The sequence below is a fragment of the Nilaparvata lugens genome, chromosome 8, assembly GCF_014356525.2.
Source record: "Nilaparvata lugens isolate BPH chromosome 8, ASM1435652v1, whole genome shotgun sequence".
In the NCBI taxonomy this organism is placed as follows: domain Eukaryota; kingdom Metazoa; phylum Arthropoda; class Insecta; order Hemiptera; family Delphacidae; genus Nilaparvata; species Nilaparvata lugens.
This window is the reverse complement of record NC_052511.1, coordinates 44324525-44349834: the sequence shown is the minus strand read 5'-3', so window position 1 is coordinate 44349834 and position 25310 is coordinate 44324525. Positions and strand designations below refer to the sequence as shown.

The following is a 25310-nucleotide window of genomic DNA, read 5'->3' as shown; positions in this document are numbered from 1 at the left end:
TTTGGAATTTGGATTTAGATTACAACCTGACAATGCAAAGTCTCTTGGTATAACAGTTCAAAGCAATTTAAAATGGGACTTACACATCAAAATATCATGTGGCAAACTATCGAAGGGAATTTTTATATTGAATAGATTAGATTGAAGTTCATTGTTGATAAGAGTGTTTTAATTTCAGTGTATTTTGCTTATCTTCATTCTCATTTGTATTATGGTGTTGTTGCCTGGGGTAATGATAAGAATGAAAAGAAACTATTTGTGTTACAGAAACGAGCAGTAAGGGTCATTGCTAATGTGAATAGTCGTTTTCATTGTGTGGATTTATTTAGAAAATTCAACATTTTGACAGTACCAGCTATTCACATTCTTGAATGTCTTATGTATGTGAAAATCAATTTAGCAAGTATTTCTGTAAATAGCAACGTTCACAACCATTACACAAGAAATTCTGAATCTCTTAGAGTGAACCAGTGCAATTATGCTAATACATTGAACTGCTTTAAGGAGTTTGGTATAAGAGCTTATAATAAGCTTCCTGCACATTTGAAGGAGCTAGAAGCGGGTAAATTTAAGAGAACCATGAAAAATATTTTAATAGAAAAAAACTCTGGTTGCCTGTAAAGTCGGTATACGGGCGAAAGTTTTACGTGACAACGACTTTGAGTGGAACGACGTTGAAGGAACGTTGCCAGCCTGTGAAGTAGTGGCGCAGTCGCAGGAGATTGCTTGCGGCGCCTGCGCAGGTTGACTGCTCCGTTTCACTCTCTCTCCAGGTGAATGCCTTCGGGCTGTTGCTGCGTTGCTCGCCACTGCTCCTATTCGTGCTCTTTCCAGACGACCGTGAACCGAAACGAACGCTCTCACTCGCTCTCATTGTGAGCGCATAACGCGGAGCGTAACGCAGTTTCTTGAAGTGTCACCCGGCAAACCAATTTATAAGACGTTGTCACGTCAAAATGCCCGTATAGAAAGGAGGAGTTTTTAATTTGAGGGTATTTTTGTTTGCTGTTTGTATGCTTGTGTTTGAATTTTTATTTCTATAAATGTAAATACTTTTTATTTACCATGTTAAATTTATTATGACGATGCTATGCATTTGTATATAAATAATGTTTTTCGCAATAAAGAAATCTTAAATCTTGAATATCATCATCAAGATGGAATGACGGCTCCAGCTACGGTGCTCGGTAACCATCATCACAAAGAACGTTACATTCAAAGTACTGACTGAATGGAACGGGAAAAAACCGTTACTAACGCATGCGCGATACGGTGCTGTCTGAGACTGATTGGTTTGTTTGCAAATAAAATGAGGTTAGTTCAATTTATTTTTATTTTTTTCAACGTTCATTTAAGCCAAGATACAATGTACAATTCAAACTTCATATAACTTTAGTAAGAACTGTTAAAAATAAAAGCTCTCCTCTAAAAATATAAAATCACAATGTCAATAATAATTTTTTCCCCGTCTATCATTTTTGATGAAGACTCGGGTTTGTTATTGGGTAGTGTACATTCATACCTTGATGACAAATGTGAAATTAAAGTGATAGTAATTTACGATAAAATACCATATTATAGTGTTGTGGAAAAGTGTGGGTTTGACAATGAAGTAGGATATTTCTACTGTAGCGAAGTTGGAGGTTTTAGCTTTTCAGAGAAATTTAACAAAAAACAAAATTGGTTGTCACTAAACGTTCTAGAAAAAGAAAAAAAAATAAAGTTAGAAGAGATCAAGATAGATGGATTAATTGTTAATCCAGATCAGTGTCGATTTGTCATTTATGACAAGAGTTTACTTCTCGAATCTGAGCTGTTATCAAAAAGACTACAATCAATGAGCTTCCATCAAATAGTGAACAATTATTTCCTCCTACTTGTATTTTTATTAAGAAAAGCCAATCCACCTATTAAAAAGCCTCGAATGTCTCCTAATGTTCTGAACCCGATTTTGCTCCTGGTCCAAAATATCCTTTCATATATTACAATGTGTATGCCAATTTTAAAGATATCTACACTAGGATTACATTTTCAAAAATCTCTTTCTAATTTTGTTTGGTTTCTGTTATCTACATTCTCAGAAGAAAGATTTAATTTAAAAGTCGGCAATTACTTTTTTTCTGTGATATTTGACATCTTACTGGGTACCATCGTTTTAGATTTCCTGCAAGAGTACTTTACAATGACTGAGTTTTTTGAGCACATATCAAACTTGTCACAGGTAAGTAAGCTGAATATTAGCAAAGTAATATCAATTTGATAAAAGATAAATTATTATTTTAAGTGTAGAGTATTACTACTTTCTAATCTCAATATGATTTTTTTATTCGATCACGACCAATATGCAACCGCATGCATTGGCTCTTATGGAGTAAACTATAAGAATGCAATAGACATTCCCCATATTATGCCATGCATTCTCAAGACGCGCAAAATGAATTCAGCGCGTCTAGGACACTCATATAGTTGAGGCCTTAAGTATATTTTATGGTATCCAATTTATCCAATATCGTAATCGGTGACCAGGCTTCCCCGGATAGATCGTGTCAAAAATTAAAACTGTATTTCACACATAGATGGCAGCGTCACAGACCAGCATAGTCATCATTGAAAAAATACTCTAAAAAATAAAAGCTCCCAATGAGCCACCTTGATAGGGTTTTCTTGAACGCGGTAGGTGAGTGCCCCTTCACTGAATGTGGTAGGCAGTTGAACATCTTGATTGCCAGTACCGGAAAACAATCCCTAACCTTAGACAGTCGACGACGTGGAACATCCAAGTTGGTCCTCCCCCGAGTATTGTAGGTGTGCACTTCATCTCTTCTTGAGAACATTGACTGATGTTTTTTAACGTGCAAGAGTGATGCTAAAATGTAAAGTCCATACATGGATGCCCAGACGTTGAAATATAGGCTGGCAGTGAGCATCAAACTTATTGCCATAAGTCATCACGCGAAGTGCCTTTTTTGAAGCATTAGGATGTCCTTAGCATGAGCTGAATGACCCCACACAAGTATTCCATACTGGATATGACAGCTGAACACAGCATGAAACAGCATCAGCAGTCTATGGGAACTCAGAAGTCCTCTCATTTTCCGGAGCAAATAGACTACTCTAGAAAGTTCTCTAAAGACTTTGATAATGTGAGGTTTCAATGTTAATCCTCTCCACAAGACTAATCACAGCAGATGAGGTCGACCTCCCCCTTCTGAATGCGTGCTGCATGTTTCCAAGCAGATTGTTGCATTTGAGGAACTTTGTCATCTCTCTCAACATAGCAGTCTCAATGATCTTCCAAAGTGTCGGCACAATGGAGACTCGACGAAAATTACCAATATCATCAGTACAGCCCTTCTTAAAAACTGGCACCGTTTTAGACACTTTGAGACAGTCCGGAAAAACACCCTCAGACAGATATGCGTTCACTAGCAGTAGAAGTGGGCCAGCCAGTATATCTGACACGCTTTTCAGAATGTATGTGGATAGACCATAGAAGTCCTGACTGTAGGTTGTCTTGAAGTTCATGATTATATTGAGCAGCTCACTCTCACTCAGCAAACAAAATTGCTCAATTTTATGAGGAGTCTCAGGTACCAGGAAAACTGGGTCAATAATTGAAGCCGGAATCACCTCCACTATCTCAGCCACAGACTTCATAAATGTCTCATTGACCTCATCAGGACTCTTATTACACCTAATAGGAAAACTTGAGTTTTGGATTTGTAGGAGTCATTGATGAGATTCCACGCTGCCTTTGTAGGATTATCAGATCTCTCAATGTAACTACTATTAGACTCTCTATTTGCCCTGTCAATCTCTTCTTTGTAGATCTGCTTGGCACTAAGGTAGTTCCTGTATTCCACACCCTGCAACGATGGATTTTCTTTATAGGAAGCATACAGCACGGCAACAAGCAGTTTGATCCTCCACAACTCAACATCACCACACCTCCACAACATTGTATAATATGTAGAACATGTGAACCAAGAAAACAGTGTATTGTAATATCAGGGCTATGTCCTCTGGTACCACAAAGTAGGTAGATCTCTGGTGGCCGGTAATTTGTAATTTGTTGTAGAGCCTGACAGACAGATGGGCCAGGCCTGACCTGTCCTGCTTACCTTTCGGTAAGGCCGTTTTTTAATTTTCTATCAGCAATGAGCTATTATTTCTCTAGCCTGGGAAAAGTATTCCCACTAGAATAAAAATCATGCCACTGTCAAGAGAGAGAAAGAGAGTACTAATTCTACTTGAGTTAGACAGAGACACTGTCTTGCGCCGGTGCTAAGGCTAGGCGCTAAGAAATTGCATCTTTTCTCTCACAGTTTTGTAAATTTGATTGTTGAAGACTCGTCTGCTGCAGATTCACTCTATCTAAATTGGATAAATAACACTCAAGTTGGGTTTTCGAGTTTTTGTTTCACTTTGAGTAGTAGGCCTAATAATACAAAATTGTTGGGCATCACATTACAAAATAATTTTCTCAACATTTTTAAATTTTGAAGTAAGGGGTAAGGCAAATTAGTTTTATGATAAAGTAATATTGCATTTTTGCAGGATTTGGTTGTCTCGCTGAAAAACCTAATTGAATGGTTGATGGGCAGTCCTGCTGGATTGAAATTGAATTTTCCTTTGAATAGTGTTCTTGGAAAATTCTTCCTTTATCACATTGATCTTTGGTGGTTTTTCTTAGGTGAGTATGCCTTTGCATTTCCATTCCTTTACTTCTACATCTAGAAGTTGAGTATTTTAGGATCTTGTACTATAAATTATACTATTAAAACTTGATACTGCGTGAGGCTGTTACCAAGGACTGGAGACCCTAGATAGACAGCTTTCAACATTTAAAACTTTGAAAAATTTATGATTATTGGTAGAGTGGAGTGCTTGATCCCTAAGTAGAGGCTCCTCAAGCGAGAAAAGTGCGCTGGTCTTTCCACTGATTAATTTCTCACAGTTGCATAGAAACCTAAATTCTATAAATAAAAATATAAATCTGAGTACCCTTCTTAAATTATTCAACTTTAAAATGGTATTAATAGCCGAAACTACTAATACCATTTTCAAGTTGAATAATTTAAGAAGGGTACTCAGATTTTTATTTTTATTTCTATTAAAAAGTAGCCCTAAAGAAAAAGAAGACAAACCTAAATTCTGTTTGGCTTACACTAGAATTTCTTCAAAGTTCATTTCCCTAGGCAGAGTGGCAGACTATCAAAATGTGGTGGATCCTTTGAAATTAAGGTGATGTCATCTGCAAGGAATACAGACGTATCCTTATTCATATAATACACATTTTGTCTTTGAACTTATGTTTTTATTCTATTCTCTATTTTGCTGTTAATCCAGATACTCAAAAATTTTACTTGTAATATTGTTATATAAGGACACATTTCAAGGCTATCATGCCTGTTGATCCAAACTTACGATGGAAATTTTTCAGTAACGTTTTACTATTTTTTTATTGGAGAAAGCATAACGATATGGAGGGAGACTCACGTAAATTGTATTTGAATTTTAAAAAACACTTTTGAAGTGAAAATACACTTACTTTTGTAGTGACGATCGTTTCGACCTGTTGTTGGTCATCATCAGACAGTCTAGGTAATGACTCAGTAATGACTCAGACAGTCTGATGATGACCAACAACAGGTCGAAACGATCGTCACTACAAAAGTAAGTGTATTTTCACTTCAAAAGTGTTTTTTAAAATTCAAGTTCAATTTTAACAGTGAAAAAGTATGGATATACTTCGGAGTAAATTGTATGTTACCTATAGTGAGACTCACTTGGAACTGTCAGCATTGCTTGAATGCGAGGAATTGATGCTATTAGGAATGAAGACAGTTTATGGTTGTCTCTATAGTTTATGTCATTATTAATTTATTTTCATCCTGACGACCTTCAATCTAATTTTTGCTACCTTTCATTGTTTTCAGGTCTCGTTCGGCCTTTCTTAGAGTTTGGATTCTACTTATTACTGCTGATTGGAAGATTGGGCGTAACATTTCAAATTGCAATCCTAGCTGACTTGCTTGCTTTAGCCAGTTTCCATGTTTATTGCATATATGTGTATGCAGCCAGGTGAGCAGATCACTCAATTCCTTACCATCGCTTTCAATTCAATTATTATTATTATATTTTTGTTGTGTGAAGCCACAAAATCTGAGCAGTGCTCAAGTGGCATACAACATGTCATTTTTAGAATGGAGTCACATGAATGCTCTAAAACACTCCTCAATGGTATAAGGACAAGCCTCTACCAGTGTCCTAATTATCTTTGATACAAATAACTTATAGCTGCTACACAGCCTTATATCCTCAGGAATGCAATTAAAACACTTGAGTCCTGAATAATACGGTCCCTTTTCGAGAAGAGTCAGTCTATGGATAGGGAACTGGAATAATCCTGTATTTTTACCTCGTGTTTCATAAGTATGACAAATTCGGTTAGCATTAAAAATATTTTTGTTTTTGAACACAAACGAAACAACTTCAAGGAAGTATATCGCTGGAACTGTAAGTAATCGGAGTGCCTTGAATATGGTCTTACAGAAGAAAGATGGACCCACTCCCCCAAAAATCCGAAGTGCTTTTTTCTGCATTTTTAAGTTTGTGTTCAAATGAATTCTTCCAGCCCCCCAAAACAAAATACCATAACTAATGAGTGAAATAAATACTCATGGTAAACCTTTAGAGCTGTCTTGAGATTTGAATTCGACTTAACAGTCCTCAGAGCAAAGAGAGCATGTTAAAGCCTTTTCTGGAGTTTCTCTATGTGACCATCCCATTTCAAGTTTTCCTGCAATTCATTCCCCAGAAACTATGTCATATCAATAGCAGGACACTCCCATCCCACAATAGCTGGATCATTCTCATTACCTCTCATAGAGAACTTGATAAAATTTGTCTTGCTTAGATTAAGCTTCAAGGGATTATCATAAAACTATCCATTGAGCTGCTGCATGGCAATCTTAGCCTTCTCCATGACATCTTGATAGTTGTTTCCTTCAAGTAAGATTGTTGTGTCGTCAGCATACAACACCAATTTACCATCAACATTGTAGGGCAAGTCGTTGATAAATATATTAAACAATGTAGGCCCAAGTATGGAGCCCTGAGGAACCCCTCGCTTAACCAGCTGCCATTCAGAAAGCACCTGAGAGCCCTCACAATATTTTTTCACAGCCTGGTATCCATCCACAAGATAGGATCTCAAAAACACCTCTGCATGACCTCTAAATCCATAAAATTCAAGATTACTCAAAAGGAGTTCATGATCGTTCATCTCGAACGCTCTGGATAAGTCACAGAAGACACCCACAGTTCTCCGCGACCCATCCAGAGCCCCCAACAAATCGGATATAACATCAAACGTGGCCGACTTAGTTTAGCACCCCTTCTGAAACCATATTGTTTATTATAAAAAAATTCTTTCACTCTCCAAGTAAGCGGACATCTGTTGAAATATAACCCTTTCGAAAATCTTGGAGGAAGTCGTCAATAATGCTATAGGCCGATAATTCTTTACATATTTTTTACTTTCTTTCTTAAGGATGGGTTTAATGACAACGAATTTTAGTTTCTGTGGGAATATCCCTTCCTTCAGACACAAATTTAAAACGTGTGTGAGAGGCTGCAATATAATGGGACATACCCATTTCACTACCCTGGAAGAAATTTCATCCCAGCCACACGAACCAGTATTTTTCAAACCCAAGATCACTCCTTTCAACTCTCTCAGTAATAGCTCTGAATCTAAATATGCCATATTGTCTTCCTATTTTATTTAGATAACGCTTCTCATGACTCAGCCCAGCAGAGCTCGACCGTTCAGCACCACATTCAAAAAAATAATCATTGAACAAAAATGCAACCCTTACTGGATCAGAAACATTAGCATTTCCATTAGTTAACTCAATTATTTGCTCACTATAGTTCGACAGCCCCAATTCTTTCCTGACAACAGACCACGCTCCTCTGTTGACATTACTTGACTGTGAGATGATCTTCTCATTGGCTTTCTGCTTGGCCAATAATATTATTTTTTTCAAGATTTTCTTATAGGTGACAAAAAAAAATCAAAAATGTAGGGTCCCTATTAGTTCTAGCCTCTATGCACAGTTCTCTTTTACTAGAACATGAAATCCTAATTCCATTAGTCAACCAGTTTTTGTTGAAGTGTTTCACTGTAGCTTTAAACTTCTTGGGCGGGAAACATTCAGTAAAACAATTATAAAATAAGGAATGGAAAGCATTAAAGGCATTTTCACCACCATTATTACTGAAACAGGGTGACCAATCTACCGTATTTAATAGTTCGTAGAATGAATTGAGTGACTTATTATCTATACATCTGCCCGACTTATATACAGGACGTTCTACAGCAAACCCGTTCTCTAGAGTCACACTTAAAGCCAATTATATTTCCATGAATTTTTCCACATTGTAATTCGTGATTATATTATCAATACAAGTGGCTGAAAACGAGGATATTCTAGTAGGCTTGTCAAAAACGAATTTATATAAATTCGACGTCGTAATGTTCAAAAACGTATTCTTATCTCTACTGTTTTCTTTTAGAAGATCAATATTGAAATCGCCACATATAAATATCGTTTTCTGTTTAAAGTTGCGCTTGAGCAAACACAAGAGCTTGTCATAGATATTTAAAAAATCCTCCACAGAACTATCCGGCGCTCTATATATAGAAATCACTACAAATACTCTAGAAATCCCACTCCTCCTCAGACTGAACTCAACAGCCGCACACTCAAATGTACTCTCAATAGCCAGGGACTCAATATCTACTCTAACTTTAAAATTAATTGATTTTTTTTTAAATAATACACATACCACCTCTTCTTTTTTTCTACTGTAAGCTGAAGCAAGAATATAGTTATTGAGTCTGTTCAGAATAGTGGTATCACATGGAGCCAGCCAATGCTCATTGAATGACACAACCAATGTATTCCTCAAATCTGCGAGGAGTACATTCAACTCTTCAATTTTGTTTTCAATGCCCTGTATATTCACACTGAAAAGGAATGGTGTGTAGATGGAATTGCCCGACTTTAGTCTATTAACTGCCCGGGTGGGTCCACCCCCAAAAAACTCTGTTCACCTGTAGGGGAGTTACTTTGTGATAACAAACTAGCTGGTGATTGCAAACTGCTTTCAATTAACTCTGCCAGTCTATTACAGAAAATTCTCTTGCCTGATCGATTCATATGTAACCCATGTTTTGTAAAGTTTTGCCTTTTTAATCGCTCATTGAGGAAACATAAGCCTAGTTGCTTAGAATTTTTATCCTTGACGCTGTTGATTAAACTGTGAATTGCTTTATTTGTGAGATCAATCGTTTTGTTGAGTTCTGGCATATCATACCTGTTCGGAATTGTACTTATTATTACATTCGTCTTATTGGAGAGTGACGCCATTTCTTCTATTTTATTTCTTATTTGCGGAAGATGATCCAAGTTTGGAGCAATTATATTATTCGAGCCACCCAGTATAATTAAATAATCAATTTCATTGAAATCTTTCGTTTGGTCTTTAGCTGACTCTACTACTGCTTTTGGTAGAGAGTTAGTGGAAAGGATATTTTTAATATTCTTTCCGAAGAATGGACATTGATATGTCCAAAGCTCCGCCAATTTATGTAGATGCATAACAATATAATTATCTATAGTTATTATATTACAAATTGCTTCTTCATATCATATACAGTTCAATAATTATTTTCTTAGTCTATATTATGTAAATTCATCTATAATTTTGCTGTATTGTATGCTATTGTATATAAGTGTATAAGCCAGTATATATTGTAATCTACATAAATAAAGTACTCAATCTCAATCTCTACTGCTTCAATTGTTGCGCCAGACTTGAAGAAACACTGAACCTCAAACTTGTTTTTCAATCCTTTGTCAAGGAGTTCACAACAATCTCGTCCATGACTGGATGGCAATAGTAAGACTCTACCTTTCCTACTTTTCTTTGTTTCGATTTCAGTTTTCTTAGCAGTCTTCAAAGCTCGTCTTTGTACGTTTCATTCCGCTCATTTCCATCAATACTCATCACCCTATTTTTATTTTGGGCTTTGTCAGTTTGGGCAGATGATTTTCTTTTACTATAATTTGCATCTATATTTTCATTTTCCTTATTAGACATAGCTAATTTTCTAGTTTGGCTGAAAACATTGAAAGAGTTTTCTACTCTTATTGCACCACACTCGAAACATGGATCAATTATAGTGTCACATGGTGAATAGAAATTTCTTAATTCTCCTGTCTCAATTAACAGAGATTTATTCTCGGCTTTCTTCAATAAGATATTTTCTGCCTCCAGAACTTCTATTGTTGTCAACATTCTCGCATTTTTTCACTGATGTTTTCATTTTCTTGTTTCAATAAGGTTTGATATTGAAGGGCCGTTTCAAGTTCATCAATCTTCGCCTGGAGAGACTCTAACAAGGACTTTTTTTCCCAAGGACCAACTCTAACTGTAAGCTCATAGAATGTGCAATTATGTCTTCTCTTTGTTTTTGGAGTTCAACTTCCCTTAGATATTCATTTATTAATGACACACAAGGTGATGGAGAATCTCCACGATAAGTAGGTGTGTTCACCTCTGCATTTTTCATCGTTGTCTCGTCAGATTCACCTACTTTTGCAGGTGTTTGAGCATTACTGGTGGCTGACATAGTTTGTTGATCATTTTTTTTTACTTTCAACGTTGCTTGGGGAATTCAACACACCAATTTTTACCCCTGGAGATTTCAAAAAAGAATGAGCATGAATACCATCAGTTTTCACAACTTTACACTCGCTTGAATCTGTTCTTACCGTAGCTGAACACGACCGGTCCAGACACCTCCACACCACTGTATCATCAGCACGTCGATAATCTCGCCTATATCTATAACCTTTCACGATTAAACCAGGTTTTCTTTGCTGCGTCAAAATTTTTTAAATTTTATCCATACCCAATTTCCTATCTATGACCATTCAGAACAACAACCTATCTATATTCAGTCACCAACACCATACAAAATGGTTGAAGAGAGAAATCTGTAAGATTATAATAACACTTGAAACAACTATTTTTTTTAAATCAGTTATGAAACAACTATTTTAACTCTACTGCTTGGTTACTTACAAATATTATTTTAGCCAGTATAGTTTTTGTGTAATGATATAAATTTGTAAGCCAAAAAACAAATTATTTGATTGAAATCGTTACCTGTAAAATTATAATTACAATTTTTAGAAATACAAAACTAATCCATTGGATATTTTGAAAGATGTTAAGTAGGTTACTGCAATTAGAAATCAAAATCGTATTCAGGCTAGAAAAAACTAAAAAATACAAACTCAGAATAAACGAATGAAATATGTTTTTACTTATTTATTCAATTAGAATATGCTGATATTTATATTTATAAACCTCCTGCAGAAATAAGCAAACCCAGACAAGGATTCAAGTTGGAAAATCAAACTCAAAACAGAAAAAAATACAGAAATTTGTATAAAGAAAAGAATTTAATTTAGTGAAAAATTCTCAAGGAAAATCTATTTCTGTTTTTAATTTACAGAAAAAACAAAACAGGCGAAAAAGTAAAAAATGAAATAGTCTGTCGTCGAAATCGCTCGTACCCCGTCCCACTCCGGGCCAAGAGCGATTACTACAGGATACAATGCTTACAAATATATTAATACAAAGCAGCCGGCCGAATTTTACAGAACCATTTCAGCCTGCAATACTCAACGTTTGAGCACCAAAAACAATCCAAGTCCAGTTCAAAATTATTTAGAGATGATATGTAGAAATTAAGAAGAAAGTCTTAACTAGAATTAGACTTTAATAAAAGCTCTAAAGCTTCAAAAGTTACTATTTACGATAAAAAAATTGTCAGTTTACTTCAGGACGAACGAATACTAAAATTAGAAATTTAATAAGAGAGGGCTGATATGAAATTAAAAAACACTTTTAATTAGATAGATAAAAAAATTACTGCACTATTTAATTTGAAAAAAACTCTATAACCTAATGAATTATTATAAACGAAAGCAAGGAATTTTGAGTAAATAGTTGAGGAAAATTGATTAGGAATTTTAAGAGCGTTTATACCATTAAGAGGAGAAATTTTTTGTGTTAAATAAAATGAAATTAGTATATTTTAGTTGAGAAGTTGTTTCAAAATAGTTATATACAAAAAGTTTACAGTTTCTAGGTTAGAAGCTACAACGAGAAGTCTATTCAAGATTCAATTTCTATAGGATAAAAACGAAAAACAGTTATCTGTGGCAGGGCAAGTAGCTACGAAAACAACCCGTTCATCACCACGGCTCAAGCCGAACTGACGGCTCAATCAATGCTGACAGTTGACTCAGTGCATGTCATCGAGCCATTGCATCATTTTGTATCAATATAATACTTCATCTCGTTGATAATTTTCGAAGAAAATGAAAGAAAACTATTAGCAGTAGAAACTCGCTACGCCCTTGGCGTAGTCTCGTCATACCTTAGATAACCATGCTATCAAATTTAAATGTTTTCCACGTCATTCCGTTCAGTTATTATTCAGTATTATTGGTGCTAAAATAGCCATTTCAGTAAGTTATGTTGAGGTATATAAACAAAATGAGCCGACCAAGCCCCGGTCCCATATGGGAGACGGATTCTCGAGCTTGTACGGTACTGTATTTTATTTTGATTGATTTTTTGTTTTTTCTCCATGATGAATGTATCAAGCAAGAATTTCAATCGATTTCTTTAAATATAATATTATACAACAAAAACGTGGGAAAAGAATGACAGACACTTAATAACTGAATACTTGATGTCGTCCTTGACTGGAAATATCAGACAGACTGAGTCAGGATGATCAAATTTGAAATTTAAAATAGTGTCTCATCAACTAACTCAGTTGATGAATTCATCAATTCCTGTCTGACGATAGATCAGAATCTTGAGCGTGACGCATTTCTTAATTTCACTGAGAGCTGATAACATCCAGCTGTGCAGAACCTCCAAATCCATAGAGGCCTCAATTTATTTATTCAACTTCCAAATGTAAACACTTATTTTACAAAGAAAAGTAGCTTAAAAATAGAATATAAAAGCAAAAATATTAAAGTTTAATATTGAATATAAAAAATACAAGCATCAAAAACAAAATAAAATATTAGGTCAATTTTTATACAGTTTGTTCCAAAACAAAGACCAGCGTCACTATATGTAAAGAACTATCACAACAAAATAATTTAATTTGAAAAAAACTCTATAACCTAATGAATTATTATAAACGAAAGCAAGGAATTTTGAGTAAATAGTTGAGGAAATTGATTAGGAATTTTAAGAGCGTTTATACCATTAAGAGGAGAAATTTTTGTGTTAAATAAAATGAAATTAGTATATTTTAGTTGAGAAGTTGTTTCAAAATAGTTATATACAAAAAGTTTACAGTTTCTAGGTTAGAAGCTACAACGAGAAGTCTATTCAAGATTCAATTTCTATAGGATAAAAACGAAAAACAGTTATCTGTGGCAGGGCAAGTAGCTACGAAAACAACCCGTTCATCATCACGGCTCAAGCCGAACTGACGGCTCAATCAATGCTGACAGTTGACTCAGTGCATGTCATCGAGCCATTGCATCATTTTGTATCAATATAATACTTCATCTCGTTGATAACTTTCGAAGAAAATGAAAGAAAACTATTAGCAGTAGAAACTCGCTGCTAATATGGTCAGCCCTTGTCGTAGTCTCGTCATTCAAGATTTAAGATTTCTTTATTGCAGAAAACATTTATACAAATGCATAGCATCGTCATAGATTTAACATGGCAAATAAAAATATTTACATTCAAAGAAATAAAAATACAAACACAAGCATACAAACAGCAAACAAAATACCCTCAAATTAGAAACTCCTCTTCTCTATAAGGACATATTCCTATTAACATCTTTTTTATGGCTCTTTTAAAATTACCCACTTCTAGCTCTTTTAAATGTGCAGGAAGCTTATTATAAGCTCTTATACCGAACTCCTTAAAACAGTTCAATGTATTTGCATAATTGCACTGGGTTCACTCTAAGCGATTCAGAATTTCTAGTGTAATGTTTGTGAACATTGCTATTTACAGAAATACATGCTAAATTATTTTTTACACACATAAGACATTCAAGAATGTAAATAGTTTTTTAAATTTTTGTAAATTTTTTAAAATAAATCTACACAGTGAAAACGACTATTCACATTAGCAACGACCCTTACTGCTCGTTTCTGTAACACAAATAGTTTCTTTACATTCGTATCACTACCCCAGGCAACAACACCATAATACAAATGAGAATGAAGATACGCAAAATACACTGAAATTAAAACACTCTTATCAATAATAAACTTCAATCTATTTAACATAAAAATTCCCTTCGACAGTTTGCCACATAATATTTTGATGTGTAAGCCCCATTTTAAATTGCTTTGAACTGTAATACCGAGAAACTTTGCATTGTCAGGTTGTAATCTAGATCAATACATGTAATCTAGATCCATAAATCCATAATCTCATACCTTAGATAACCATGCTATCAAATTTAAATGTTTTCCACGTCATTCCGTTCAGTTATTAATCAGTATTATTGGTGCTAAAATACCAATTTCAGTAAGTTATGTTGAGGTATATAAACAAAATGAGCCGGCCAAGCCCCCGGTCCCATATGGGAGGCGGATTCTCGAGCTTGTACGGTACTGTATTTTATTTTAATTGATTTTTTGTTTTTCTCCATGATGAATGTATCAAGCAAGAATTTCTATCGATTTCTTTAAATATAATATTATGCAACAAAAACGTGGAAAAAGAATGACAGACACTTAATAACTGAATACTTGATGTCATCCTTGACTGGAGATATCAAACAGACTGAGTCAGGATGATCAAATTTGAAATTTAAAATAGTGTCTCATCAACTAACTCAGTTTATGAATTCATCAATTCCTGTCTGAATATAGATCAGAATATTGAGCGTGACGCATTTCTCAATTTCACTGAGAGCTGATAACAACCAGCTGTGCAGAACCTCCAAATCCATAGAAGCCTCAATATTCATTTATTTATTCAACTTCCAAATGTAAACACTTATTTTACAAAGAAAAGTAGCTTGAAAATAGAAAATAAAAGCAAAAATATTAAAGTTTAATAATGAATATAAATAATACAAGCATCAAAAACAAAATAAAATATCAGGTCAATTTTTATACAGTTTGTTCCAAAACAAAGACCAGCGTCACTATATGTAAAGGACTATCACAACAAAATAATTTAAATGGAACAAAAATAAAGGCTCTAAAATTAATTGTTTCTTAGTTATTAAAGAAATTGAAAAAAGCTGGATCTACTTTTCCCATGAGATCCTTATTTTCTGTTCAATCTTGACAAATGGGGTGTCAATGGATTCGTAATTAGATTTACTGGAAAAAGTTATTCTTGTAATTTTTTTGTAAAATTAACGGTTTCTTAGTTATTCAAGAAATAAAAAAAAGCTGGATCTAAATTTTTCCAAAAAAGTGGGAATGGGGATCTTCATTTGAGATTTATTGTGAGATTAGGGGTATGGCTAGGTTAAGTTAGTTCAGATTACATTGAATTGGACAAGGTTAGAACCAAGAATCAGCTTTGGGGCAGTACTCTCACTTTACCCCTACTTAATGATAATTATCGAATAAATCAATATTATTGTTGTAGTTTCAACAAAATCCTCTAGAAAGATATAAGTTACATGTTACATTATTTGTGAGTTGTTCTTGAACAACGGTTCTTTAAGTTGTACTTATATTCTTGAATGTTCACTCTCTTGTTCAGGGCTACATAAAAATTAAAAATCTGGTGTGGCGCACTCACACAACTTTCCTTGCCGTTATGAAAATTGATCACCTGATGCTAGTGTTCGCACGCATCTCAAGTCTACTATTCAAAGATTGAAGCCAGCTGGTGACAGTACAATAACGCTAGGGACACACGAAGTCTGCTATCTCCTCATAATGAATGTTTCAATAGGATCAACAGTTGCCAACAGTTTGCAATTGAAATAATAACATTTTCTCGAATTTCGAGCTTATTTTAAATTTTAGGTGAAAATGTTACTGAACATTACTTGTAGAGATTTTCATGCTTGATCTTTTCCACTTGGAATTTTTTGTTTAAATTGTATCTGAAGCCTGATAATTAGGAATCTAAAATCAAAATTTGCATAGATGGGGCGGAGCTCCTGGAATTTTTACAGATATTGGACATGTGGCAGTTGATAGAGCTTATCAATGACTATTTCAGGTATAAATTTGATCAAAATCGTTGGAGCCGTTTTCGAGAAAATCGTGAAAACCCCAGTCTTTGACAACATTTTCGACATTTTCTCCGCCATCTTGGATTGCGTTTGATTGAAATTGTTCGTGTCGGATCTTTATTGACCGAAGCGAAGCTGAGGTCTTAGTTTCGACTCGATCGGCTTTTGTCTGTTTGTTTGTTTGTTTGTACCGCAGTTACAGTCGCAGTTATTGTCCGATTTGGATGAAATTTGGTATGCAAGTTCTTTGAAACAAGGCGCAGAAACGTATGTGTAACGATTTTTGGTAAGACCTCCGGTTTTTTTGTAATATTAAAAAAAAAACATAAACTAACCTCAAAAGTTACTTTGAAGATACAGCAATTCATGCTCCTACTTTTTCGCATCCACTGTTACCAAGGCATGGTGCCCAAGACGGTTAGAGCGTAGTTTGATACACTGTGGGTCCCAGGTTCAAATCTCGTTCTGACCAGATTTTTTTTGGAGACGATACCAATTGTTTTATCTTATTCTGATAATATTTCATTATAAAATTGTTATTATTACTATGTAGAATAATTAAATTGATTTATCAAATTAATTGGATAAATTTTTCTAAAAAAATCTTTATACAATACATAAATAACTATATTATCTATGTTACAGATAACTCAACTATTTTCTGTAATCATAAAATTAATCAACTAATAAATCAACAACTATTCCAGTTGTAGACAATATTTAACATCATAAACATTTCTTTAATCTCCAAGTCCTTTTATTCATAACTATCAGTTATTATTTTAGTTATTTTTTAACTGAATTTTCAGTTTATCGGGTACAATAATTATTGTTTTGTATGCATTTTTGTGTCGCTCTACAGTGTCAAGTCTTTTCCTTTAGGTATGAGATCGGAAACCGATTTGTGAGCATTAACATTCTGCATAGGCATAACAAGCCATAACATTGAATCCACATTTCATAAAAAACATTAGCAACCCACAAACTCATCTTATTTAGAATCATTTTCCATCTCACCATCGTCTGTGAGACGATTCATCATCTAAATTGCCTACTGCATAATTATTATTCCATTTTTCCGTCAGTTGACCGATGTCTTAAATTAATTATTGGAAAAGTTGTAATATATGTTTATATTGTAAATAAGGAGACGATATAAAGGTACCTCCTTGATAAGTCCAGTGTCCCTGCAAACAGTGTCTCTAGCACTTTTAATGGAGAAAATAATAGATGACATGGCTAAATCTTTACAATATCCGTAAGTTTAGTACTTACTGTACTGGCCCTTCTCATTAGATTGAAAGTTGTATTCATGAGCGAGGTCTACTGTTCGCAGAACTACTAGTATTGTAAGGACCTTAAGTTCCAAATTTCAAGTCATTCCGTTAATTGGAAAATGAGATATCGTGTACATAGACGCACTCACACACACACACACACACACACACACACACACACACACACACACACACACACACACACACACACACACACACGCACAGACCAATACCCAAAAAACACTTTTTTGGACTCAGGGGACCTTGAAACGTATAGAAATTTAGAAATTGGGGTACCTTAATTTTTTTCGGAAAGCAATACTTTCCTTACCTATGGTAATAGGGCAAGGAAAGTAAAAATCAAGAATTGATATGCTTGCACTATGAGACAGCTGTGAGGCAACTGTACATACTTATGTTTTGTACAATGAATAAATTCTATTTTCTTTTTTCAGGTTATACAATTTGCAGTTGAACGGTTTAGTATCGCTGTCTCGGTTGTTTATTGGATGCAAACGCAATCCACTGCCAGGAAAAGTGGATTCGTGCCCTTACACCACTGAACAACTTTTTGTTGGTACAATTGCATTCACGGTTCTGCTGTTCTTACTGCCGACAACATTGGTGTATTATGTTGTATTCGCTGCAGTGAGTACAGTATTTCATGATTTTTTCAATGTTTTTACAAGAATTAACCTTCTGTTCGTTGTATCATATACACATTTCTAAGCAACGTATTCCATGTTTGTATTTACTGCAATAAGAAAAGTATTATCTGATCTTTCAGTTTTCCACGAATAACCTTTCTATATTTTCTAATTGATTACTCACGCATGATAGCAAATGATTTTGTGGTCATCATCAGAAAGTATTTTTAATGATCAGGTCAATTTTATTTTTAAAAAATCTTATTTCAAAAATATTTAATCTACATCCGAAATCTGATTATTCACATTACAAAGTTTGAAAATGATTAAAGGTTGGAGGAAGTTGATATTTGCTTATAGAATAGAAGTAAGTTGTTTGATTTTATTTGTTTTAGGTAAAAGAATTAGATTAGAAATTTCACCTTCTATAAAGAAGTTACACAATATCTTTTTTTGAAAAGTAAATCACACAATTATTTCACAGGCTTTCTTATGTAAAATCTGGGAGCACTGTATAAGCTGAGATCTAGTTTTGCACAGAAAATTATGAATTTATTTAAAAAATAAATATCAGTGTGAAAGGAAGTAAAGTAACTGCATATTTATTAATTACTAAGATTGGCCAATGAGATGAAATCGGAGGTATTCTAAGAATTCTGATTATATTATTAAATGTTTTAAAAATCGATCTCACACGTCTTGTTTGATTTACTAGGAGAAGACTAATGTTTTTTCAGTTTATTGAGACTAAATATACATATAAATGATATCATTTATAAGCAAGCAATTAGAAGGAAAAAATAAGAATTTGTATCTTTTTGCAGCTACGGCTCTTCGTTATTATGATCGGTGGTATTCTAACCAGAGGGAGATTTCTGCTTCAATCACTGCCAATCTATGTTTTACTATTGCGGTTACTAAATCCTAGACGTCTCACTAGTAAGTAATCTAAAGTGAGATTCAAGTTATAAAGTGTGCATCTGATTAACATTGGTCTGCTATCCTTGTTTGTCATTAGACAAAACAAATAGCTCTATTCTTTTCTATCTCGCACCGTTGACAATTCTATTATAGGTTATGAAAAATATAATCAACTACCAAAATTCCAGTAATTGAAATTTATTATTGAATCCCGAAAAATATATTCCCATGAAGAATATAATAATATTTGATATACAGTATAATTGATCTTTATTGACAAAAATCAACAATTTACAGTAATACAGTGTCGCTTCAAAATTTCCTTTTTTGAAATGCTTACTCCCTGTTTTTGACAACATTCTCGCCATTTTAGCCGCCATCTTGAATTGCATTTGATCGAAATTGTTTGTGTCGGATCCTTATAGTGAAAGAACCTTAAGTTCCAAATTTCAAGTCATTCCGTTAATTGGGAGATGAGATATCGTGTACACAGACGCACATACACTCATACACACACACACACACACACACACACACACACACACACACACACACACACAACACACACACACACACACACACACACACACACACACATACAGACCAATACCCAAAAACCAGTTTTTTGGACTCAGGGGACCTTGAAACGTATAGAAATTTAGAAATTGGGGTACCTTAATTTTTTTCGGAAAGCAATACTTTCCTTACCTATGGTAATAGGGCAAGGAAAGTAAAAATCAAGAATTTATATGCTTGCACTATGAGACAGCTGTGAGGCAACTGTACATACTTATGTTTTGTACAATGAATAAATTCTATTTTCTTTTTTCAGGTTATACAATTTGCAGTTGAACGGTTTAGTATCGCTGTCTCGGTTGTTTATTGGATGCAAACGCAATCCACTGCCAGGAAAAGTGGATTCGTGTCCTTACACCACTGAACAACTTTTTGTTGGTACAATAGCATTCACGGTTCTGCTGTTCTTACTGCCGACAACATTGGTGTATTATGTTGTATTCGCTGCAGTGAGTACAGTATTTCATTATTTTTTCAATGTTTTTACAAGAATTAACCTTCTGTTCGTTGTATCATATACACATTTCTAAGCAGCGTATTCTATGTTTGTATTTACTGCAATAAGAAAAGTATTATCTGATCTTTCAGTTTTCCACGAATAACCTTTCTATATTTTCTAATTGATTACTCACGCATGATAGCAAATGATTTTGTGGTCATCATCAGAAAGTATTTTTAATGATCAGGTCAATTTTATTTAAAAAAATCTTATTTCAAAAATATTTAATCTACATCCGAAATCTGATTATTCACATTACAAAGTTTGAAAATGATTAAAGGTTGGAGGAAGTTGATATTTGCTTATAGAATAGAAGTAAGTTGTTTGATTTTATTTGTTTTAGGTAAAAGAATTAGATTAGAAATTTCACCTTCTATAAAGAAGTTACACAATATCTTTTTTTGAAAAGTAAATCACACAATTATTTCACAGGCTTTCTTATGTAAAATCTGGGAGCACTGTATAAGCTGAGATCTAGTTTTGCACAGAAAATTATGAATTTATTTAAAAAATAAATATCAGTATGAAAGGAAGTAAAGTAACTGCATATTTATTAATTACTAAGATTGGCCAATGAGATGAAATCGGAGGTATTCTAAGAATTCTGATTATATTATTAAATGTTTTAAAAATCGATCTCACACGTCTTGTTTGATTTACTAGGAGAAGACTAATGTTTTTTCAGTTTATTGAGACTAAATATACATATAAATGATATCATTTATAAGCAAGCAATTAGAAGGAAAAAATAAGAATTTGTATCTTTTTGCAGCTACGGCTCTTCGTTATTATGATCGGTGGTATTCTAACCAGAGGGAGATTTCTGCTTCAATCACTGCCAATCTATGTTTTACTATTGCGGTTACTAAATCCTAGACGTCTCACTAGTAAGTAATCTAAAGTGAGATTCAAGTTATAAAGTGTGCATCTGATTAACATTGGTCTGCTATCCTTGTTTGTCATTAGACAAAACAAATAGCTCTATTCTTTTCTATCTCGCACCGTTGACAATTCTATTATAGGTTATGAAAAATATAATCAACTACCAAAATTCCAGTAATTGAAATTTATTATTGAATCCCGAAAAATATATTCCCATGAAGAATATAATAATATTTGATATACAGTATAATTGATCTTCATTGACAAAAATCAACAATTTACAGTAATACAGTGTGGCTTCAAAATTTCCTTTTTTGAAATGCTTACTATTCAGTTAGTTGATAACATAGCGGAGTGCTTGTAGTCGCATTCGAGAGGCGTGGTTTTAAAGTTTTGTTCTTGCACAGGTCAATCACCATTATGCATTGGAACCGCGCATGGCATGCGTTCGCCGTTGAGGCCTACTTTTCGAGTGGCTGTTCAGCTGTTGCAGCACAGCTCGCCTTTCGGAATCTGTTTAATTTAGCCCCATTGGCCCGTGTTCCAGACCTGAAATCAATTGTTTCTTGGGTTACTACGTTCAAAAAAATAGGCAGTAAAAAACGAAGATCTGTGAAAACATCGAGACAGTGAGAGCTTCAAATTTGCAATTTCCAAGGCGTTCAGGACGCAAACATGCTTCAGCCGTCGGACTTTCTGATCGTTCTGTGAGGAGGATTCTTCCGGAAGACCTTAATTTCCATCCATACAAGATGGACAAAATTCACAAAATGGCTGTTTCGAAGGAATACTTCCCAGAATGCCTTATTTCAATTAGAGGCGATTTGAAATAGCCGGCTGGATCTCCTGATTTGCCCCCATGTAATTTTTTCTGTGGATTTTTTTGGAATTCCATGTCTATATGAACCGTCCGAACACCCTCCAAAATTTAAAGATGGATAAACATACAGGTGGACATTGCCAGAATTACGCGTGCAATGTTTGGAAGGGTGACTGTATAACAGTATAACTTATTAATTAAGAATTCTATTTCTATGAAGAAATTTATTTATCTTTTACTTTATTAGATGATAATGGGAGAAGTTTTCTGATTTGGATTCATTTTTCCAAAGTTTAAAATTCAAAAAAAGTTTTAAAAATGTTCATGTTTAGACCTAACTTTCAAGTGTTTGAACACTTCTAAAAACCTTTGCCTGCCCCTTTGTGAGCAAAAACATTATTATCTTAACCTAGTTCGTTTTTACTATGAAATCTATACTAAAAACAGCCATAACTCCCTTGTTTTCGGGTATTTTCGAAAATGGGACTTCCGCTTTTAAGAATTTGGGGTCGCTGAATTCAAATCTGAAATCAAAATTCCTCTATCTCCATTATTGGACGATTTAGATATTGGTGGAGAGGATAGTCTTGAAAAGTACGGCAGGCCGGACTCGCGTTGCTCACTACTAGTGTGTAGTGATTTTGCTCAGAGTCGTTCAAGGACACAGGCCAAATCCGCAGGCCGCCACAGGCCAAATCCGTAGGTGTGTAGGGTCCTTCTTAATGTGTTTTGTATTTTTTTTTTTTTTGAAAAAAGGAAGTTTGGACGCTGCACTCTGTATTACCTATATAAGATTTTCCGGGGATGACTTGAATCCGGTGGAAAATTGAATCTGGATGAAAAAGGTGGCAACTCTTTCCACTGACTTTATAACGTGGATCTCACTATTTTATAGTTAAAATAATTATACCGTACTGTATAATCTTGTTAAGGTGTTCTTGTGATAATAATTTCGATTGACCTGGCTGGCTTAGGTCTGTCTGGTGTTAGAGTTTTCATGTCGCACCTGATCAGGTGTTCTTGTGATATTTGACAATTTTGCGGTTGTTGGATACTCAATCAATCAATCATTTATTTCTTCCCAAAACATTCATGAAAATGTACATGTAAAAGTCAAAAACTAAAAACTAACTTAAAGCTAAAGAGAAATAGTGACTGTATAAAATTCATTTTTTTTACAGTAAACTCGTTTATACTGTAGCATTCTAAATCTATCAAATATGCTCTCAGCAATTCCTTGAATTTTGATCTATCAGGTTCATGTCTTATGCAACCTGGGAGACAACCAATAAATTGTATTCCCATGTACGTTGGACTTTGTTTATATTTTTCCTTATTGTGTTTCTTTATTGTAAAGTTATTTTTATTTCTTGTGTTGTAATTATGTATATCTACTTGCCGTGGGAATCTAGATTCGTTAGTTTTTATATATAATATTGTCCTATAAATGTACAGGCTGTACACCGTCATGAACTTTAACTTACTGAAGAATGGCTTGCATGATTGCTCTCTATCAAGATTTAGAATTATTCTTATTGCTTCTTTTTGTAATAGGAGTATTTTATTTGAGTTTGAGATGCTTGTTCCTCCATATATTTCAATTCCATATGAAATGTGGGAGTGGATCATTGCAAAGTACACTGCTTTTAACGTTTCTAAGTTGGAAATTTTTGCTAGTCGTCTCAGCGCGAAAATTCCTGAGCTTAATTTTTTACATATTTTTTGCATTTTTTGAATGGTTTACATATTTACTTGTCCTTCAAAATATTTAGTTAGAATGTTTACGACTAGAAATTGAACTCTAATAGATAATGAAAACTCAAATTGAAATTGTCAACCACTTTTATGAATGGTTTATAAAAGTGGTTGACAATTTCAATTTGTGTTTTCATTATGGAAGAGTACCACAACATCACACACAACACAACTGTAAGGTCTAATAGATAAATTGAAAAAATCAATCATTTTCGAATTAGGAGTTTTGTCATTGTAGTTGACGAAACGTCAGTGATGTTGATCGGTAATATTCCCAGTGGGAAGGAACTTATGATTTTGGAATATTTCTCCAGCCAAGAAGTTTTGGGAATTCATAAAATTGCTTCAAAATAGACCTAGTTCAAATTTATCAATTTCAGTCACTCTTGACATGATAATCATATGAATAAATCATTCATTCATATAATCAGAGTAGATAGCTCACACATTAGACATTACATATAAATTCATAATTATTACCTATGATAATTTAGCTAGACTTTACTTTGAGCATAGAAAAATAGAATCTTCAAACCTCATTTCCATTATTACCACAGATTTAACACAGCATCATGACTAGGGATCGAATTATGGGAGCTTGTAGAAATAGAAACAGTCTACAACTTTTAAACTCGTTAGTTTCTCCCCCAACAGTCACTATTGAATGAGTTTGTCTGGTGATTGCCGGTCATGGATGGAATGTACTGAATTGAGCAGAAAAATGAGAAAAATAAGCAAACAAGCTTTGAGCAACATTTGATATTTGAGCAGTAATAGGACAATTTCTGTTTGCAGGTTCCTTCGAAATCATTCCAGACTTCCGCTTTGGCACCATCAGGTTATACCTTAATCCGACAATTAGTCCTCTGTGGGAAGTGATCCAAGAATGCATTCCTGATCCCATCGAGCGACCGGCCCATGTTGAATGGAGAAAACTGGCCAGAAGTCTGGTGATGGGCAACCTTATCTATCCTATGTAGTGTGTTGTCTAATAAAGCTGTTGTGGCTTATGTGTCAATTCAATCAACTGTTGGCCAAATTTCATGTTGAATAGTTAAACTTTCTTAACACAATATTACTATAATTCTTCAAAATATGCAACAATGATTGTTGGGCATTTTTCTTTTTCAACAGAATTGTTATTTTGTATTAAATATATTATGTTTTTCTGTATACTAAACATTGCTGGTTGTTAATTATTTTATTAAAATGTTGTGTTTCAGGGTGTCCACTGGATCAGGCTCAGAAAATTCCCGTACAATTCCTGTACATTTCCCGCATATTTCACGTTTTTCCCGGTTTCCCTCGCTGGTTAAAACACATGATTAATATGTAAAAATATAGGTTGGGGGGGGTCTATGGGGTTACTCAGAAGGAGGGTCAATTTGGAAAAAAAATATCCTTAAATAACAGTATTTCAAAAGTGCACAAGTATATTTTTCATCAAAATGTAGCACCATTATACGATTATACTGTACACTGTATTTCGAATAATATAAAAAAGCCAATTTAGAAGAAAAAACGAAACTCCCTAACCTACCCTTTACCCTTTAAACCGTTGTACTCCGGTAGTCACTACCGGTGT

At 34.2% G+C, this 25310-nt stretch overlaps 1 protein-coding gene across 2 annotated transcripts; it reads left to right on the top strand.

Moving 5' to 3' along the window:
* Window positions 1–1286: 1286 nt before the first annotated feature.
* LOC111053596 (phosphatidylinositol N-acetylglucosaminyltransferase subunit Q) lies at window positions 1287–24907 on the top strand. 2 transcript variants are annotated; one of them, XM_039434869.1, is made up of 6 exons: window positions 1287–2221; window positions 4558–4693; window positions 5940–6084; window positions 18081–18273; window positions 19097–19211; window positions 24521–24907. In XM_039434869.1, exons 1-6 carry the CDS (start codon window positions 1445–1447, stop codon window positions 24703–24705), a joined length of 1551 nt encoding a protein of 516 aa, XP_039290803.1. In that variant the 5' UTR covers window positions 1287–1444; the 3' UTR covers window positions 24706–24907. The 2 variants fall into 2 exon arrangements, with proteins under 2 accessions (XP_039290803.1, XP_022196206.2); XM_022340514.2 differs by lacking the exons at window positions 18081–18273; window positions 19097–19211 and adding exons at window positions 20026–20218; window positions 21041–21155 and having other exon boundaries at window positions 1297–2221.
* The last annotated feature ends 403 nt before the right edge of the window (window positions 24908–25310 follow it).

Excerpts from the sequence above, each read along its gene's own strand:
- LOC111053596 (XM_039434869.1), top strand. The coding sequence starts at position 1,445 with ATGTCAATAATAATTTTTTCCCCGTCTATCATTTTTGATGAAGACTCG. Across the intron at positions 18,274-19,096 it reads ATTATGTTGTATTCGCTGCA|CTACGGCTCTTCGTTATTAT; the intron begins GTGAGTACAGTA and ends ATCTTTTTGCAG. Across the intron at positions 19,212-24,520 it reads AAATCCTAGACGTCTCACTA|GTTCCTTCGAAATCATTCCA; the intron begins GTAAGTAATCTA and ends TTCTGTTTGCAG.